The sequence below is a fragment of the Pteropus vampyrus genome, unplaced genomic scaffold (assembly GCF_000151845.1).
Source record: "Pteropus vampyrus isolate Shadow unplaced genomic scaffold, Pvam_2.0 Scaffold91, whole genome shotgun sequence".
Taxonomy (NCBI): Eukaryota; Metazoa; Chordata; class Mammalia; order Chiroptera; family Pteropodidae; genus Pteropus; species Pteropus vampyrus.
The window spans coordinates 5386292-5401444 of NW_011888872.1; the positions used below are offsets into that span (position 1 = coordinate 5386292).

At 42.7% G+C, this 15153-nt stretch overlaps 1 protein-coding gene across 1 annotated transcript in view; it reads right to left on the reverse strand.

Annotated features, from left to right (window-relative positions):
- Positions 1–15153, reverse strand: part of SPTBN1 (spectrin beta, non-erythrocytic 1) — a 185075-nt gene that overhangs the window by 40944 nt on the left and 128978 nt on the right. Inside the window, exons 5-13 of the mRNA XM_023532837.1 lie at positions 11837–11928; positions 10530–10610; positions 10040–10155; positions 6719–6831; positions 5731–5918; positions 4563–4680; positions 3350–3508; positions 2384–2686; positions 474–627 (exon numbers count right to left, since the gene is read on the reverse strand). Coding sequence (XP_023388605.1) covers positions 474–627; positions 2384–2686; positions 3350–3508; positions 4563–4680; positions 5731–5918; positions 6719–6831; positions 10040–10155; positions 10530–10610; positions 11837–11928 — 1324 coding nt within the window. The remainder of the gene's footprint in view (positions 1–473; positions 628–2383; positions 2687–3349; positions 3509–4562; positions 4681–5730; positions 5919–6718; positions 6832–10039; positions 10156–10529; positions 10611–11836; positions 11929–15153) is intronic.

Consider the following 15153-nt stretch of genomic DNA (forward strand, 5'->3'; position numbering starts at 1 on the left):
TCACTTATAAACCAAAAAAGCATATAAATTTTAAGAAAAAAGGCAGCTACATTTGTTTCTAAAATGTAAGAAATAAAACCCAATCCTTTCAAACATCCTTGAAACAAAGATAAGTGCAACCAGGTGTGAAAGCCAAGAGATGCCTGAGCAGACACACTGGGTTGTTGGCATGCATCGGGTATGGTCCGGCAAAGTCTTACTGCCAAACACTGAACCACTCAAAAACAAGCAGCACTTGAGTATTTAAGGAAAACACATGTCCATTTCAGAAAAGCAAGACGGAGTTAAAGTGTCTGGTAGGGCACCCCACTGTATCTCATGTACCCACAGCATGGCAAGACACAAACCTGCTGGGAACCTACAATAATAGCTCAGTAACTTCAAAAGCCCCATTGCCACACATAACTTAGCTATTTCTGTAAAGATGAATCTCTGGTAACTAGGAGGCAATGTCTGGAATGGTCCATGCCTACCTTCCCCATCCGTAGCAAACTTCTGGGCGGAGGCATTGACACCTCTCACCCGCTCTGCCTGGATGCCGATGTCCGCTTCCACCAGGGCGTGCTTCTGTAACAGGTCTTCCACGCCGAGCAAGTGCTTGCCATAGTCTTGAGACAATAATAGCACCTGTGCACAAGAAAGGCATCTATGAATACAGCCTTGACCTCAGCATCTTATAATCTTTGGAAAAGCTGAGCGTCAGCAACCAAGCTGCACCCTCCCTCTGGCCAGCCATCCTTCCCCTACCTTTAGGGGAAGATGACAAGCAAACCAGAGCAAAGCAAACCAAACCTAAAGGCCTGCATCAGGAGAGACACAATGAACTAACGATCATCTACCTTGGAATAATACACTAAAAAGTACAGAACAGAAAAAACAAGGGCAAGGAACCAGTATGAAATGTCAACTGGGGCTCCAAGAAGAAACTCTGCAACAACTACTCAAGAAGATAACGATGATAGAGCTGTTTCACTTCAAAGTTCAGAGGAATCTCTCAGAAGCTGCTGACCCCTTAAGTGGATATTTTCCTCATTTAAGAGCTTATTGGTATGCCTCTGCAATACCTATACAATCCATGGGAGAAGAAATCTAGTTGAAAAGCTTACCAGTGACACCTTTAACCAAATAAGGAGAATGGGCCTGAGCAGCTTCTTTGTTTTAAGTCTGAACCCACTAACATTTTCTTTTGTTTCTTTCATTAGCCCAATCTGGGGGCCTCATCAAACATCTTTTCCAGAAATTTCTACATCCCGCTTAATGCTGAGGAAGTCTCTGGCCCAATCTGAATTATAATGTACATCGTGATTTATAAAATGAAAGGCACTTCTTGGCTAGATTTTATTAACATTTCTATTTAACGAGTCAAGACAGATGACACTTTATAACATCATAAATCTGGGACAGTTAAGAGGAAAAACTGATGGTATCAGGTGACCCTGCCCTCTGCCAGGAACAGTTCAAGAGGTAAGCAAAAGACGAGGGCTTACATCCCAAGAAGGAAATCCCTGGCATCAGGTCAGGCTTGGGAATACAGTGTGCTGACGTAACGGAGGCTTCATGATATGACCTGAAACTGCCCTGTTCTGTCTCAGCTACGAAGCGAAACACCTTCCAGCTGGGAAACTGCTTGACATGGATGAGCTTCCCATGGCCTGCGTGAGAGGATGTGAACAGGCACAGGGCTCTAGCAGAATGGCAGGCCTCTTCTTGGGTGGAGAGAAAGCTTGGAACTCTGCTTGGGACTGTCAATAACGGAAGGGGAAGCACAAACCGGCACCGACATCCACTTCCGACCAGCTTCGTCCTATGATCCGTGCACTTTATCGTGTCCAGCCCCGTCATAACTGGGTGAGGCAGGCAGTATGATTTCCACTCAATGATGAAGAAAGGAGGCTCAAAAACGGCAGGCAGATCTGGCACTCACAATTTGAACTCTGGAACTCTGGCTGACTGGTTCCCAAGGTGCACTCTGTCCATATTGCCTACCACTCTCCCACCTGCCTGGGCCACCTATCTGGGCCACCGCCCCAGACTAGAGCCACTCACGCATAGATCAAAGCGATGAACAGGCAGTTCAACTCTAAGGAATTAACAACACAGAAAACCCCAATCTGATCGATACCCTGCCATGTAATATATCTGCATCAGATCTAAATCACAGTAGCAGACCTCAAGCTATAGAACTGATCTTCACTGCAACTTTTTCAGACTTCGCACATCTCACTTTACTCGTGAGCTAACAATCCTCCTGCGGGTACCGTGGCCCTCCTCTAGCTTTGCAGAGCGGGCAGTAAGACAAGGGGCACAATGTTTGTTGGGGGATTAGTGGGTGGGAAAACAGAGGCCTCACTGGATCAGATATGGCCTTTCAGTCAAGTTTTACCTTCATTTCATCCATCCAGTCCATAATGTAGAGCATTTCCTGGAATATCTTCTGCAGCCCTAGGTTCATCTCGAGACGCTGTCTCCGGGCCCTGAGCAGTTCCAGCAGGTATTCCCAGAGACGGATGACATTATCTTTCCTTGCTGTGATGCGCTTGATGTCATGATAATTCTCCGCCTCGAGTTCCCTGGCCACGGCCACCACGGCCTGCACGCGCTCCTCGTACGCTGCAATGTCTGTCTCGATAGCCTCGTGCTTTTTCGTGGCAGCCTCTACTGCAGGAAGGTCAAAACCAAAGTTGTCCTACAGAGAAAAAGGATGAAGAGAAACAAAAAAAATGCATCCAGTTGGATCAAAGAAACAGAACAGAGGTGGACTTCTCAGCACACCTTCACCCCGTGGGAAACCAACCCCCACTGTCTTCCCTAGGACCCTTAAAACTCTATGCATAAGCCCAGACCCGCCCCCCCCGCCCCCGCCGCAAAGCAAATCAGTAACTTCTCACTTTACAGCAGGGTCCGACTCGTATCTAGCACCTGACTTATGAGACTGAAGCAGATGACAGTTTATGTTAATCCAAGTATAAAAGAAAGTCATTTTTCTTTATTTCATGGCCAGTCTAACTGCCTTGAAGAATTAGTTGGTCAAAGATTGAGGATAAGAGGGAATTTTTAAAAATTAAATAAATGTGAATGGTTCACACACACTCACTGGCCCTAAACTCTGCTCTCTGGCTCTAAACAAAACTCTGCTTGAGCTACTTCCAAATCTATGAAAAGTTAGATAAACAGAAGAGAAAGTATATTAGAAATTATAAACATCCTCTTCATGGGAAGTGGGCATGATGACTTGACAGTCACTTCAGAATACGGGATGTTGGTAAATAGCTATCCTGCGGCCCTTGGGTATGCCTACATTTCTAGATTACCCAGGGAGTAGTTTCTTGAATAATGTCTAGAGCACAACCTGAGACACCAGACGCTGGTTTTCACTCAGCCAAGTCTCTCTCATAGCTGCCTTGCGGTCGAATCTGCGGGCGAGCTGTTCCAGTTTCTCCTGTCTTATGAGCTCGTTCCTCAGAGCCAGTTCTCTCTCGTGTTCTGCTTTTTCCAGTCTTTCCCAGGCCTACAGAAGTGAAAAAGAACAGTTTCCTGCAATGTTCAAGGAACTTTCCTTGGCTACAGTCAACAGCTACTATTTCTCAAAAAGACCTTAAAAGGGAACTTACAAAGGAAGTCTCATTCCCACCTTCACTAACTCTTACGCCTTGAGGAAAAAATAAGTTTTCTCTCAATTTAGCCTCATGGGAATGATCTCCCCTATCTAAATCAAAGGTCCTGTGTTGTACTTGGAAAACAAAACAGTGTAGATAAGGAGCAATATAACGAAATTATAAATTTCTAATTTGAGAGGAAACAAAGTAATTATCTTCAATAGCTCTGATCATATAAAAAAGATAAATGATTTTTCTCAGGAAGAAATATTATTAATCTTTCATTCACCCCACCCTGAGCCACTTGTTTTTAATGCACATATTTTTCCCCCAAAATCCTTACTGAGTAATTTTTTCTAAAATCCTTACTATTTTTTCCCCCAAATCCTTACTGATTGTCCACATTAAATTCATGTCTACAAAATACATCTTACTCCATCCACATAAAAAAAACTCCTCTTAAAAGAATCTTAATGGGTACAACTGACTACAGTTTTAGATTTTTTTCAAACTTCTACTTGGAAATAATGCCCACTGTGAAATTCTATAATTGCTGACATAACACACAATAATGGAAATTGTCTGACAGCTTCACTGTGAGAAGGAGGCAAAATTCCAAGCCCCAACTTCTAGAGATTATGAACACAGGAAATAAGGTTTCGTGTTTTCCCTTCTGCAATTTAAAGATGTTTGAGTCAATTGCCTCAGACAGATGAGAGTAACAAGATAAATAGGCAGAATCCTGGCTGTTTGATAAAATCTAACATTCCCCTCAAACCTTCAACAGACCAGTCGACCACAAGTATTCACTTGACTCTCTGCAATACCTGGGCAACAGCTGCCTCTTATCAATTCAGCGGGAATGGACCCTTTGTGTCTCCTGCCCTCCCAGCAGTCAAGACCCATGACAGAACCTGAGGCCTACAGGAGGCCGGGCCAAAGCAAGACCAGACAGATCGGTTTTACCTTGTTGATATCAGAGATGAGCTTCCCTTCCCGGGGCATGTAGACCTTCTGATTGTTAGCCCTCATCTTGCTCTGAATAGTGAAAAGCAGCACTTCCAAGTTCCCCTTCTCAGTAAATCTAAGAAGCACAGAAAAAAACAGCCATAAACATTATTTATTGTATTTTATTTCTTCAAGGGGAAATATTAATTTGCTTCTGGCAGGGGAAAAAAAACACATTTTGCAGCCACACAATTTTAAAAGCCATTTATCTCTGGTCTGATTTATGTGAAACGCATGTTAGAGAAACCACAGTGGGTTAGCTTTTGAGTATTACAGACCTCAAAATGTGCCCAACTGTGGAATTTTTTTGTGGTTGTTTGTTTGTTGTTACTGAGATTTATACTTGGGGGCACACAATACCACTCTTATTAGCCACCCCATTCAAGGTTTAGACCATAAGTCCTGGGCGATGAACTTACTTCATTCAGAGAGCAAAGCTGAATGCATTCAGTAAAATTATTTCAAATGACTACCTAATTTAACTTTCAGTGGATTTCAGAGACCTCAGCAAGGAATTCACAACTGAGTCGAGTTTCAGAAAAAGGAACAATTTTTGAACTATAATGAGATACGGTCCACGATCCTTATTCCACAATTATGAACTTTATAAAGGTGTGAAAAATCAAACTTTTGGGGGCAGCAAAACCTGATCTGAACTGATTGATATAAACTATTTATTATCTGTTTCTCCCTAACACTGAATATTTATTTACACATTTTGCTATAGTATATCAAGTGGGCCTGTTATGGGTTACTGCCTCAGACCCACGTGGACTCATAAAACACAACATACACACAATTGCTACTTCTCTAAAATCCAAAAACTACAGAATTGTGAAACACGTTAGGCACTAGAGTTTTGGATAAGAGATCTGGGCCAGCACCATTTCTTAGGTGTCTCATATATCAGTAGCACGATCTACTGGAAAAGACTCACAGAGGGAGTGATTTGTTAACAAATCTCAGCAATGCACAGGGTCAGATGAAAAGGAGTTAAGACAGGCCCCTCTGGTGGGAGGCATTCATTAAGAAATGAGATCACACACATAGTCAGAAAATAGGGGTCTGTGACTGCAAGGCTCTCCCTTCCCATATTAATGATAATGCATTCCAATTTGCATCTTACTTGGGTGGTTTCTCCACAGTGCGGTATGTGTTGAATGCCTGAAGCTGCTGTTGAACCCCAACCAGTGAATTGGCAAATTTGCGATTGTTCAAAATAATGATGGTTTGTTCAATCCACTCCAGAAGGTCGGAAGCGAGTGATTCATACTTTTCAATCATTTTTTCTGTTTCAATAGCATTGTCAAGCACCTGTAAACAGGAGTTAGAAAAATGGAAAAGTAAGATCCTTATCACAATGTGCAAAGAGAATGTGACTGCAACCCAAAATGAGCACATGCACACTTAATGACGCTTCTAGGACTACTTTGGAACCAAGCTTTTAACTAATCCCGAGGAACCATTTGCTAATAAGGCACTCCAACTGTGGCTATTATTTGTGAGCAATGACAGGTTAACTCAACTGTAATGGGTTCTGTAACCTCCCAACCCCCAGGCAAAGGTTTAAGAGTCTGAATGACTCCTGTTGCCTCAGCTCCAAAAATTCCTAGAGAAACAAAAAGGGCTCTCTATTTTCCTTGGTCCTGTCCCAAGAATGCTCATGGATTTTCTATTCCTACTGCACTGAGAAGACAATGCCATCTGGTTTGAGGTGTTCTGAAGTATACAGCAGGTGAACATCAGCCAAATGAGAAATAAAAAGCATACTACTGAGGCTTTTTCAAACTGTGGGAAGTCATATTTCAAGCCCATGACATTAGCCGGCTCAAGCAGATTTTCAATATCCAATTTTCTGGTAAGGTTGAAGGGAGGGGTGTTTCTGGGTCTGAGATCCCCATCAAATCCCTTCCTAAATAATTCAGCCACCACTCCTACCTCCCTTTACTCTTTGGGATAAAGAGGCTTCTGTCTACTTCCCTTTTGGAGCATCCCCCCCAGATTGCTATTGGCTAAATTTATGAGTGCATGGAAGAACAAGGGGCTCAGTAGCAGTACTTTCAGATTTGAACCTTCATTATGTCTCACATCTTATAAAATCAGTGTGAGCTCACCTTTCCAATTCGTTTTCCTTCAACAGCCAACGCCTTCATCTTAGAAAAGTAGTGGTAATAAGTTACCACATAAGTGATAATGGACTTCTCATCAGGGTGGTCCACACTGATATCTGTAACCCAGAGAACATTTCCTTCAGTACTCTGCTCCTTGTGCTGCCACTCAGGCAGCAAGAACACCACGGAACAACTAACTGTTTAACACTGAAGAGGTCTGCGTCTTGATTCTACTTGAGAGTTATGCCCAACAGCGCATCATTTGAAAGGCTCATCAGGATGAAACTATCTTACTCTTTTATTATACAAATATTCATAAAAGTCTTCTACTTTTGCAATTAAGAAATACAGTCTTAAGAGACATGACTCTTTCTCCAGAGGATCCCATGCCACCAAGAAGACAAAATATATGCAAAACCACTACAGAGAAATGAACACAGGAATTCAGTCAGAACTCTTAGAAATGTGGCTACTACCCAGACAACCATGTTAACCCCTCTGCTCACACCCCCCCTCCCCCAAACTGGGTCTGTGCTCCTCGAGTCCTCATTTCTGCTGATGGCAGCAGAATTTCTCCCACTCAATCTGTGGACAGACATCTTTATCTCCTTGTTGCCCATATCCAGTTAGTCACTGAGTCGGAGTCTGGATGATTCCATTTATGAAATCCTTATTGTCAGTCATAGTTCAGACTCTTATGGTTACATAACCAGACCTGAAGCAATGTTTTCCTTACTGTGTTTCGTTACTACTCAGTTCACTTTATACATTGCACCTATTTGATCTTCCAGAAGCACAGCTGTGAATATACTTTTTCCTAGCTCAAAATTACTTGAAAGTGCCCTGCAGTCTGAAAAATAAAGTATAAGCTCCTTAGTCCTCTAGAATTTACCATAACCTTCCTTCCTTCCATTCATACATTGAATATTTGTTCAGGCTTCCTCAAATTTCCAGGCACTATTCTAGACATTTTTCATTCGATAGCCTACTAATTCTTCTCAGGCACTATATATCTAAACCAAACTGGCTATTCACCATACACACCCCCACATTCCCAGCAGTCCTTTTCCTTTACTCACAACTTCCCTTTGCCTGAAATGGCCTTCCCCACCCCATCATCTTCTTCCTTCAAGGTCCAGCTGAAAAGTTACCACTCTAACACTGCTGTTTCTAATCCCTATAGTTGGAATTATTGTCTCTACCCTCTGTTCCCTTAGGGACTTTGTTTATATGGACATAGTCTACTCTCTGCCAGGTACTATAATTATTTATGCACATTTTATATGTCTTGCAAGACTAAGTCCCTGAGGATAAGAACGCTGTCTTGGTAAGCCCAGTGATACTCTACCTCCCCAATTTCCAGTGAGCTGTCTTGCACGAAGCGGGTAGTCAATAAATATTGAGGGAGGGAGCACATCAGTGAAGAAGTCTTCAAGGTTTAGCATTACTGAGTGAAGTACTCAACTCGAGATAGACCAAGAAGAGGACATACAGGATGACTCTTAACTGATCAGGCTCTTTTTCGATATGCATTCACACATGCACCTTCACTTCTATCCTGGCAGCTCTGTGTGAGGCAAGATTGTTTCTCTTATTCTAAGGATGGGAACACTGGAACACAGGACTGGAAAGCCCCTGTCCACTGTCGCCGAGGCAGTCAGTGGCAGTGAGGGCCAGAACCACAGCTACTGCTCCCATCTCGAGCCCCTGTGGCCAACTCCTACATCTGCTCAGCCTCATCAAAGTGCGCCCCAAGGAGAGAGAACTGAAGACAAGATAGGAAAAAAAAAGTATGCAATTCCATAAATGCAAAATCTCAACATAACAAAGAAGGAATAGGCAGACAAAATCTTTTCCTTAAACTTGCCTACAACCACATGTTAACTAATGGCTCTGTGGAATACTGGACAATAATAGCAAAGGTAGCTAATACTCTAGATCCAACCAACAGGGTAAGTGACATCGACGACTGCCTTTTTTAGCTCCTCATCTTGTGATCCGAGGAACATCAATCCCCTTTTCATACTGGGTAGTGATTAGAAAGATTAACTAATGAGCAAGTTAAAAAAAATTTTGTCAGTGATTAAAAAAAGAAAAGGTTCTTTATCAAAGCACAAAGAGCTAGGGCTAAGTAAGAATGCCTTCCCATAGTAAGACAGGGGTTAAATAGGAAGATTTATCACAGCCCAAAGAATCTTTGTTTTCTGTTTATAGTGAGAAATCATTTAATGGATTAGCACAAAGATAATTTTACCCCAGCTTCCTGTAGTGAACGTATCAGTGAACTTGATGCATTGGAAAACAGCAAGAAGCCTGCTTGGCAGCTTCATAACCTCAATCTGCCCTTGGGGAGTTAAACTTCCTGTTCTATATTTATAAGAACTTTAAACTTTCACTCACATACCATTTTCTCTCTAATATTTGCTTAGAGCTGAGAAGATCTAAAAAGATCCAGCACCATAAAAAAAAAAAATCCTTATACTTTAATGTTTCTCAAAACTAGAAAAAGTGCTTACGATATCGCATGCTAAAAAGAAGCCTAGAATTAGGATTTTTGCTAAGCAAGGGAGCTAAAGCTAAAGGGCTGCCCCCACGCAGGTAAACTCCACCGTCCTCGTCAGTCAGTCCTTGGGGCTCTGCTGCACGAACCCATAGAGAGATCAATGCCATGCAAAGATTCTGTGCCTCCCAGCAGCAGGTCATAAGAAGGGACTGTGAGTGAATGCTATTCCTTCTTCTACCCACTCACACCCTTTTATGCACCTTCCTCATTTAAGCTCTTCTTGCTTATAAGGAAATACTGCATAGACTCCTAACAAGGTCCCTGCCCCCAATCTCTACCCTCTCTAAGCCATGCTGCTTGCCAGAGAGCCTGAGGTAGGTGCTCTTCCTTTGAGCACAGATACTAAGAATTTTCAATGACTCCCCACTGCTGCTGTTAACCTCTAAAAATTTTTAACTGTAGGGCCCCTACCCACTTTTCTACGGAACCTTCCTATTATCATTCTAAACACCATTCCCAGTGAACTGTTTAGTCCCCAGAAACACCTTCCTCACCTTTGCTCACGCAAGCCCTCTGCCCAGCAGGCCCTCTCCTCTGGAACATGTTTAAATCATACTCATCTTTCATGGCCTTTTTGAATGCACTCCTTTGCACAAATCCTCAAGTAATTCCCACACCAAAATTTAGCTTCTCTTCCTTGGATAATTCCCAAAGCATATTGTACAAATAAAACAAACAGATACAAAGCAGATCTTAAATCTGCTCCCCCCAGTGCTAGAGATGCTAACGGTCCCCAACCTTTTTGTCTCCTGAGTCCTTACCTTCGGGGTCCAACAGTTTGGTGAGGCCAAGATGCTGCTCTGCCAGGTTAAAGGCATTCTGCAGATTGTAGTGTGCATTGGATTTCTTGAGTTTGTCAAAATCTATCAGGTCAGGCCTATGCAGAACAGCAATGGAATACAACAAAAAACATGGCTTGAAACCATATCATGTGACCAATGAGACACGATTATTACTCCAAAAGTGCTAGTCACCACTTCACAGAGTAAAACTCTACATTATTATTTAATCATCAAAGAATGAAACCTGATTTTTTGAATAAACACTTCAAAGTTTATTAAGAGGAACTGAGGATAATGGGAGAACTTGTTTATTTTGTCTGGGAGAATTTACATATTCTCTCACATTTTCCTCACATGGAATGCAGGAATTTCCAACGTGGTGCAACATCTAAGGCAACGGATATGAGGATCAAAAGTCACCCAGATCTGCTATGGAAGAATGCGAACACTCTACCCCAGAATTGTTTACCGGTGTTTGTGTATCAGTGCATTGAAGGCCATGCCATCCCTCCAGCTAGTGGTGAAATTGTGAATGTTGACGTTGGGGTACCTGGCAAAGACAAAGCACAACGATTACCAAATACAGGTTTATATTTTGGCTAAATGCAGTGTTTTTTGCTTTTTTGTTTTGTTTTTAAAGTCTGTAAAAATGTGAGGCAGTATTAGTAAGGACAACCAAGTCAGAGCAAATATCACTTCAACTTCGACTTGCTATAAAATAAAAATAAAATGTATATCCATATGGCTTTTTTCTTCTTGGTAATTCAACCTGACAAAAGATGTAAACTGTGTCCTAGATTTAAAACACCACCCTTACTGAGGAAAAAGTGACCACAACCCAGATGCCTCTGACACCTCTTTGCTTCCACTGGCTCTCTACTCTGCCAACAAAGGCATCAGGACCATGTAGTCACTGAGAACCGATTTCACAGGTTACCTCAGGAGAGGAAATAGCTGGGATTGTCACCTGCTCATGTGACACTCAGCTTGCTTTTTTTCCTTACACCACTGAATGGGATGAAGTTTTGCAAATCAAGTACCTCTCTGAAAAACGTCCCTATGTTGGAAACTTGCCCCTGATCAATCAGCTATTCTCTACATACTGATTATCAGTAACTTTGTATCTGTGACTGATTAAAGGTTCCTGCCCGACTTGATTCCCTTTGTGGTTTCCATACTTGTCACTGACTGATCATGCCCATGACAGTTCTATCCACCCTCCACCAAGTAGTCCCAATAGCAACTCTCCAATTAACCTGGCACATAATCAGTTCTCAGTAAGTGCCTATGAGCCCCGGCAATTTCCACGAGCAACAAAAAAGATGCAGTTCCCTAAAATACATCTTCAAGGAAAATTCAAAGAAAAAAAAAAAAAAAAGAGGAAAAATGAGACATAATGCACAGGTTACTCTTACATTTAGTGCACGAAGTGCCCCCATAGCAGCAGAAATAAAAGGAAGGAGAAAACCCACAACTATGGATATGATTCCTAAACATGGTTTCAGGGTTGTAAAGTCCAAGACATACTGTTCTCTGGAGCTTCCTTAATAAAGAGAGGGAGACTGATCGTGGCGATGAGAGGTCCAGGCCATAAATCAGAATTCCTTCCATTCTGAGAGCTAGCTGAAAGGTCAGCCTATCAACTGCTCATGGGCTACATGACAACACTCCTCAATGGCAGCAGTGGAAGCAATACTTGTCAACACCGGGTAAGTGATGACTATAGTGGAACTCAGTCCTGGGCAAGGCGGCCCTGACCTCTGAGTTCACACTCACCCAGCTGTCTTCATCTGGCACCATAACAGCAATGCATCCTTAGCAGACTTCTTCTCTTTGTTGTCTTCGGTTTCCACACTGATATCCTGGATCTAAGATTTACAAAGAAATATTAGACAAATAGATGGGTCAGCTGTCCAACAACACAGAAGAACAGGTCTGCGTATCTTAAAGAGTGAACTCCAGGTCAAAGCTCGGTCCTGTGGACCATGTCCTCAGAGTGTCAACAAGAATGGCTTTCTGAAACCAGGGTTCACTTCAAAGAAACGCCAACCAGAGCTAGACTTTCCACTCTGCACAGAGAAAGATGGCAGTGAAGATGGGTTACCTGCATGAATTCTTAGAACCGATTATGGGTCATTTCTACCCTTGAGCTAGCTCATCTTTCCAACTACAAGCTAGCAGGACTGTCCACACGGTACACCTTAAATCTCATCAGAAATATTCAGTTCTGTTTTTCTCGACCAAACATTTTCCACACCAGGGTGTGTCCTTCACAGATGAGGAGAGTGGGTCAGTCTTCAGGCAGTGGCGTGCACAAACTCTCTGAGAAAGCATGTATCTAACTGCTGTGCTTCTTCCACAGCCTGTGCTATGGTCTGGGTAACTATATCCCCTCTAAACTCTTTTACTGACATCCTAAACTTAAAAGGAGATGGTATTAGGAGATGGGGCCACCTTTGGGAGGTGCTTTAGTCATGAGAGTGGAGCTCTCATAAGTGGGATTAGTGCCTTATAAATTAGAGGCTCCAGAGAGATCCTTAGCACCTTCCAATACCGGAGGACACAGCAAGAAGTTTGCTGTCTGGAATAAGGCCCTCATCTGACCATGGTGGCATCCTGATCTCAGAATTACAGCCTCCGGAACTGTGGGAAATATATTGGTATTGTTTATAAGCTACTCAGTCTGTGGTATTTTGTTATAGCAGCCCCAATGGTCTAAGACAGTCTGCATTCATAAGCCACTCACAGGCAGCATATTTTTAACATTATACATAGAGCCTGGTCAGTGGGCACCAAAGCCAGCCTGCCTGAGTCTGAACCCAGGCTCCGCCAGCTGCTACGCGTCCTTGGGTTAGTTCCCCAGCTTCCCATCTGAGGAATGGCAGCAGTAAGAGTGGCTCCCTCACAGCGCTGCTGTGCACTTACATGAATAAAGAACATGAAGCACTGAGCTCATGGAGAGGAACCCATAAATGTTAGTGCTTTAGATTAGGGGCTGCCTACCAATTATGTGATTTTAGACAAATGATAAATACCTTTTTGTTTTCAGTTTCTTGCCTATAATAATAAAATGTGGGATGGGGGCTGGAGGTGAATGGTGTTGGCCAAGGAGGCCAGCCATCATCTTTCAGCTCTAACCATTCCGAGGAGGATAAAATAAATAAGTACAAGATTAAAAAGAAACTTTCAACATGAAAAACAACTAGAAGTTGAAATAACTACACTCCTAAAAAAGTTCTCCATTTTTAATTGTGGTAAGTATGTGAAGTCTGAGTTTGCATAAACGCTCAACTCTATTATTAGAATCAGCTCACGTGTAGAAAGTAAATGTAAAGAGTAACTCTCATTCAAAGGGTAAGACAGAGACTCACCAGGGAAGGCAGGTGGAATTTTAGACATTAACCCCTGTCAACTTTCTCATGCTTCTATGTGAAGAAGGAAATTTGTTTCCAGACTTGTTCATTTAGAATAGTCTATCCTTGTGAAATGAAGACAGCTTCCTATTTAGACTAGGCAAACTCAAAGACTTTCATTCCAGTTTCCCACCCCATGTTTTACTCTTTTTTAAAGGACATCAGCATAACACTTGTGTGTCGTCATTAGTATTTAATGGATACCTATTTTGTATAGACAAGGCAGGCTACGTCCTAGGAGTTCTGGAGAGCGCGCGCGTCTGCGCGCGCGCGCGCGCACACACACACACACACACACACACACACACACACACACACTGGGAACCTTAGGACAAGGCTATATACTCAGAAGCTGGGGAAAAAAAGAAATCTTTGTAGATACGTGGGGAGGGCAAGAACGTAAGCTGGGCCCTGACTCATGCAGAAACAACACATATTTGTAGAACGGGTGATAGTTTAATAAAGCTGCTGGGTCATTCATGTAAGACACTAACACTGCAGGCCATGCAGTGACATCAGTAGCCTATGTTTCTTGCTTCAAAGGAAAAAGAGAAAGTACATATCGGTATTTACAAGTTCAAGTACAGAAAAAAGGCAAGCTGTCAGGAAGTTAATTAGTCAATGACTCAACCCAATTCAGGCCGAGAAGCCTGGAAAGGGCTGCATCTGCCAGCTCACCAATGTGGGCACTGATCCCATATGAAGAGAGGCCACCCTGAGGATGCCCGTCCATGCTCTGATTACTACAGGCCAAAGGCAACAGAAATTGAACTTTTTTACTCCTACGAAACTGAAGTGAGGCTCAAGGAGTGTCCTGTTAACTTCACCTCTGTTGGCCTAAAACCAAGCAATAATTACTGAATTTAATAACATTCACTCCATTTTAAAATCATTCAGGAATGAAATGACAGAAAACTACATAAGAGTTCTGTTTCAAAACAAAGTCATTGACTGCTGTAATTAACTCCATGAATGATGTCATCTTCAATAGGGGCTCGTCCTTAGGCTTACTTCATTAGAATCACAGGGGCTGGGACAGGGACGCTGAATTAGGAAAAGCTTTCCTAATGGCTCGGATGATCAGCCAGGCTGGGAACCACCCATGAGGGGAGTTTCTGTGTATAGCTGCTTCAGCCCCCACCCCCTACACATAAGAGCGTGCGCGGGCGCACACACACACCCCATCCCCTCCCCACCGCCCAGAACACTGTTAACTCAAATCCAAACCCAGGGGAAATGAGAAGAAAAAAGATTGGTTACAGGCTGATCTCAGAGTTTTAATAAGAATACAAAGAGAGCTATATATAATTTGATTTGTTTTTACCCTTTTTTGGTGAGATTTTCATTGACTCAGAAAAATCAAGCAGATTTTATCAAAGGGGCAGAACAGGAAGGAAAGGCACAGAGAACACAGCCACTGAGGAGAAAGACCTGTTAGGACATTTGTTTGTAGAGTAACTTGACACTATGGTAAGAAGTGTTTCCTGCATTTCAATTTTTAATTGAAAAGCATGAGCGTGAATTATTCGCCTGGAGAAAGAACCAATAATCAGGCCGGAGGTGCTTCACAGTCCTGAAATGCTGAGCTCTCTTCTAAGGAGTCAGAGCATGCACTGCAGCCCTGCCTGACTGCCTGTGTGATCCGGATCAAGGCTGCTCTGTTTCCTCATAAAAGTGAAG